The sequence below is a fragment of the Oncorhynchus tshawytscha genome, unplaced genomic scaffold, assembly GCF_018296145.1.
Source record: "Oncorhynchus tshawytscha isolate Ot180627B unplaced genomic scaffold, Otsh_v2.0 Un_contig_19422_pilon_pilon, whole genome shotgun sequence".
NCBI classification, from domain to species: domain Eukaryota; kingdom Metazoa; phylum Chordata; class Actinopteri; order Salmoniformes; family Salmonidae; genus Oncorhynchus; species Oncorhynchus tshawytscha.
The window spans coordinates 41,348-46,312 of record NW_024608807.1 but is presented as its reverse complement, the minus strand read 5'-3'; the positions used below and the strand labels follow the sequence as shown (position 1 = coordinate 46,312).

At 48.4% G+C, this 4,965-nt stretch overlaps 2 protein-coding genes across 2 annotated transcripts; both read left to right on the top strand.

Annotated features, from left to right (window-relative positions):
* Positions 1-328: 328 nt before the first annotated feature.
* LOC121843846 (protein-lysine methyltransferase METTL21E-like) lies at positions 329-1,766 on the top strand. The gene is made up of 2 exons (XM_042313711.1): positions 329-516; positions 1,063-1,766. The coding sequence occupies exons 1-2, from the start codon at positions 357-359 to the stop codon at positions 1,485-1,487; spliced, it is 585 nt and encodes a 194-aa protein (XP_042169645.1). The 5' UTR covers positions 329-356; the 3' UTR covers positions 1,488-1,766.
* Positions 1,495-3,265, top strand: LOC121843844. Its single transcript, XM_042313710.1, has 3 exons — positions 1,495-1,510; positions 1,782-2,741; positions 3,115-3,265. Exons 1-3 carry the CDS (start codon positions 1,495-1,497, stop codon positions 3,180-3,182), a joined length of 1,044 nt encoding a protein of 347 aa, XP_042169644.1. The 3' UTR covers positions 3,183-3,265.
* The last annotated feature ends 1,700 nt before the right edge of the window (positions 3,266-4,965 follow it).

Here is a 4,965-nt window from a genome sequence, read left to right as displayed (position 1 = left end):
CCTCACTATCACTACCCTTATGGTCACCTTCATCATCCTCACTATCACTACCCTTATGGTCACCTTCATCATCCTCACTATCACTACCCTTATGGTCATCTTCATCATCCTCACTATCACTACCCTTATGGTCACCTTCATCATCCTCACTATCACTACCCTTATGGTCACCTTCATCATCCTCACTATCACTACCCTTATGGTCACCTTCATCATCCTCACTATCACTACCCTTATGGTCATCTTCATCATCCTCACTATCACTACCCTTACACTAATCTTCATCACAATCATTACTTTTAAATTCCACTTTTTCCTCACCATGTACATCTTCATCCATCAACTTCATTTTTATAATGTCAGTTAGTTCACATTGCATTGTGTTTATTTCCCATCAGGCCATAGTGCTGTGTTACTTCCTGGATACGCACCGCGAGACGTACAACCTGCTGGACAAGAACGTCATCGAGCTGGGCGCCGGGACCGGTCTGGTCTCCATAGTTACAAGCCTTCTAGGTGAGACAATGTTATATTTACAAAGTCGCACGGGTGGTCCCAGACACCCTCCTCATACCACTGAGCTGTCCTGGGGGGTCCCAGACACCCTCCTCGTATCACTGAGCTGCCCTGGGGGGTCCCAGACACCCTCCTCGTACCACTGAGCTGTCCTGGGGGGTCCCAGACACCCTCCTCATATCACTGAGCTGCCCTGGGGGGACCAGGCGATGAGGGGTGGCCAGTCGTCTACTGGCTGTGCCGGGTGGAGATTATAACAGAACATGGCCAAGATGTTCAAATGTTCATAGATGACCAGCAGGGTCAAATAATAATAATAACAGTAGTTGTCGAGGGTGCAACAGGTCAGCACCTCAGGAGTAAATGTCAGTTGGCTTTTCATAGCCGATCATTAAGAGTATCTCTACCGCTCCTGCTGTCTCTAGAGAGTTGAAAACAGCAGGTCTGGGACAGGTAGCACGTCCGGTCCGGTGAAACCGCCCTCTTCAGAGGACAGACATCTCCTTCCTGTTTGGTAACTGGTGTTTGTTTGTGTTTATTTCCTAGGTGCCAAGGTGACGTCCACAGACCTGCCGGAGGTGCTGAGTAACCTGCAGTATAACGTACTGCGTAACACCAGGGGTTCCTGTAGACACCCTCCTCGGGTCACTGAGCTGTCCTGGGGGAAGGAGCTGGAACAACACTTCCCTCAGGCTGCCTGTCACTACGACTACGTGTTCGCTGCCGATGTGGTGTACTGCCACCCCTACCTGGCGGAACTCTTGGACACCTTCGATCACCTGTGTCAGGACGGGACGGAGATCCTCTGGGCCATGAGGTTCCGTCTGGACAGAGAGAACCAGTTTGTAGAACGGTTCCAGACCAGGTTCCGTCTGGATGAACTGTACGATCTGCCCAGTCTCAGTATCAAACTGTACCGAGCATCAAGGAAGGAGATGGGGAGGAAGACACGGTCTGGAGAGGCAGCTTAATACTACCATGCTCTACAGAAGCAGTCTGAGACACTGCAGGGGGATGGAGAGATGAGGATGTGAATGTGTGTTATTTGATTGAATCCCGGCCACACACTCAGAGAATCAACAAAGGCATTGTTGAGAAGCGCATTACATTTAACTCTTGAAGGTAATTTACCCTTTGATCCGACATCCACAGCATCTCGGGGGAATTGTAGTGTCATGGCCCAGAAGATCATTTATTGGAGCCCTTTTATGTTTGGTTGTTACTGTCCTCTTTATGGAGGCTACTGTCCTCTTTACTACTGACAGAGTTACTGTTCTCTTATTCGGAGGCTACTGTCCTCTTTACGGAGGCCACTGTTCTCTTTACGGAGGCTACTGTTCTCTTTGCAGAGGTTACTGTCCTCTTTACAGAGGTTACTGTCCTCTTTACAGAGGTTACTGTCCTCTTTATAGAGGTTACTGTCCTCTTTACAGAGGTTACTGTCCTCTTTACAGAGGTTACTGTCCTCTTTACGGAGGTTACTGTCCTCTTTACGGAGGTTACTGTCCTCTTTACGGAGGTTACTGTCCTCTTTACGGAGGTTACTGTCCTCTTTACGGAGGTTACTGTCCTCTTTACGGAGGTTACTGTCCTCTTTACAGAGGTTACTGTCCTCTTTACAGAGGTTACTGTCCTCTTTACAGAGGTTACTGTCCTCTTTACAGAGGTTACTGTCCTCTTTACGGAGGTTACTGTCCTCTTTACGGAGGTTACTGTCCTCTTTACGGAGGGTACTGTCCTCTTTACAGAGATTACTGTCCTCTTTACGTTGGTTACTGTTCTCTTTACAGAGGCTTCTGTTCTCTTTACAGAGGTTACTGTTCTCTTTACGGAGGTTACTGTTCTCTTTACGGAGGTTACTGTTCTCTTTACGGAGGTTACTGTCCTCTTTACGGAGTGTACTGTCCTCTTTACGGAGGTTACTGTCCTCTTTACGGTGGCTACTGTCCTCTTTACAGAGAGACCTTTCCTCTTTACGGAGATACCTTTCCTCTTTACGGAGATTACTGTCCTCTTTACCGAGGGTTACTGTCCTCTTTACCGAGGGTTACTGTCCTCTTTATGGAGTTTACTGTCCTCTTTACGGAGGTTACTGACCTCTTTACGGAGGTTACATGAACCCTCCTTCCCTTCATGTCTGGGTCTTGAACTGTCCTTCCCTTCATGTCTGGGTCCTGAACTCTCCTTCCCTTCATATCTGGGCCTTGAACTCTCCTTCCCTTCATGTCTGGGTCTTGAACTGTCCTTCCCTTCATGTCTGGGTCCTGAACTCTCCTTCCCTTCATATCTGGGCCTTGAACTCCCTTCCTTGCATATCTGGGCCTTGAACTCTCCTTCCCTTCATGTCTGGGCCTTGAACTCTCCTTCCCTTCATGCCTGGGCCTTGAACTCTCCTTCCTTCATGTCTGGGCCTTGAACTCTCCTTCATGTCTGGGCCTTGAACTCCCCTTCCCTTCATGTCTGGGCCTTGAACTCTCCTTCCCTTCATGTCTGGGCCTTGAACTCTCCTTCCCTTCATGTCTGGGTCTTGAACTCTCCTTCTCTTCATGTCTGGGCCTTGAACTCCCCTTCATGTCTGGGTCTTGAACTCCCCTTCATGTCTGGGTCTTGAACTCTCCTTCTCTTCATGTCTGGGCCTTGAACTCCCCTTCATGTCTGGGTCTTGAACTCTCCTTCATGTCTGGGTCTTGAACTCCCTTTCATGTCTGGGTCTTGAACTCTCCTTCATGTCTGGGTCTTGAACTCTCCTTCCTTCATGTCTGGGCCTTGAACTCTCCTTCCCTTCATATCTGGGTCTTGAACTCTCCTTCCCTTCATGTCTGGGTCTTGAACTCTCCTTCCTTCATGTCTGGGTCTTGAACTCTCCTTCCCTTCATGTCTGGGTCTTGAACTCTCCTTCATGTCTGGGTCTTGAACTCTCCTTCCCTTCATATCTGGGTCTTGAACTCTCCTTCCCTTCATGTCAACTCTCCTTTCATGTCTGGGTCTTGAACTCTCCTTCCCTTCATGTCTGGGCCTTGAACTCTCCTTCCCTTCATATCTGGGTCTTGAACTCTCCTTCATGTCTGGGTCTTGAACTCTCCTTCCTTCATGTCTGGGTCTTGAACTCCCCTTCATGTCTGGGTCTTGAACTCTCCTTCTCTTCATATCTGGGTCTTGAACTCTCCTTCTCTTCATGTCTGGGCCTTGAACTCCCTTCATGTCTGGGCCTTGAACTCCCCTTTCATGTCTGGGCCTTGAACTCTTTCATGTCTGGGTCTTGAACTCTCCTTCATGTCTCTCCTTCCTTCATGGGTCTTGAACTCTCCTTCATGTCTGGGTCTTGAACTCTCCTTCTCTTCATGTCTGGGCCTTGAACTCTCCTTCCCTTCATGTCTGGGTCTTGAACTCTCCTTCCCTTCATGTCTGGGTCTTGAACTCTCCTTCATGTCTGGGTCTTGAACTCTCCTTCTCTTCATGTCTGGGTCTTGAACTCTCCTTCCCTTCATGTCTGGGTCTTGAACTCTCCTTCATGTCTGGGTCTTGAACTCTCCTTCTCTTCATGTCTGGGCCTTGAACTCTCCTTCCCTTCATGTCTGGGTCTTGAACTCTCCTTCATGTCTGGGTCTTGAACTCTCCTTCCCTTCATGTCTGGGTCTTGAACTCCCCTTCATGTCTGGGTCTTGAACTGTCCTTCTCTTCATATCTGGGTCTTGAACTCTCCTTCTCTTCATGTCTGGGCCTTGAACTCCCCTTCATGTCTGGGCCTTGAACTCCCCTTCATATCTGGGTCTTGAACTCTCCTTCCCTTCATGTCTGGGTCTTGAACTCTCCTTCCCTTCATGTCTGGGTCTTGAACTCTCCTTCTCTTCATGTCTGGGCCTTGAACTCCCCTTCATGTCTGGGTCTTGAACTCTCCTTCTCTTCATGTCTGGGCCTTGAACTCCCCTTCATGTCTGGGTCTTGAACTCTCCTTCTCTTCATGTCTGGGCCTTGAACTCTCCTTCCCTTCATGTCTGGGTCTTGAACTCTCCTTCTCTTCATGTCTGGGTCTTGAACTCTCCTTCCCTTCATGTCTGGGCAGATCAGTATTTTATTGTTTTCTCTGTTATTCAGTTGTATCTCTGATTGAAGATGTATAGTGTCTGCTTCACCTAATGTGTTGCTGTACATAACAAGAACCTGCTTCACCTGATGTGTTGCTGTACATAACAAGACCTGCTTCACCTGATGTGTTGCTGTACATAACAAGACCTGCTTCACCTGATGTGTTGCTGTACATAACAAGACCTGCTTCACCTGATGTGTTGCTGTACATAACAAGACCTGCTTCACCTGATGTGTTGCTGTACATAACAAGACCTGCTTCACCTGATGTGTTGCTGTACATAACAAGACCTGCTTCACCTGATGTGTTGCTGTACATAACAAGAACCTGCTTCACCTGATGTGTTGCTGTACATAACAAGA

What these genes read in the sequence shown, in the direction of transcription:
- LOC121843846 (XM_042313711.1), top strand. Translation starts at nt 357, where the DNA reads ATGTCAGTTAGTTCACATTGCATTGTGTTTATTTCCCATCAGGCCATA. An exon ending in CATAGTTACAAGCCTTCTAG is followed by an intron (nt 517 to 1,062) that starts GTGAGACAATGT and finishes TTTATTTCCTAG; the next exon opens with GTGCCAAGGTGACGTCCACA.
- LOC121843844 (XM_042313710.1), top strand. An exon ending in TGAACTCTCCTTCCCTTCAT is followed by an intron (nt 2,742 to 3,114) that starts GTCTGGGTCTTG and finishes ACTCCCCTTCAT; the next exon opens with GTCTGGGTCTTGAACTCTCC.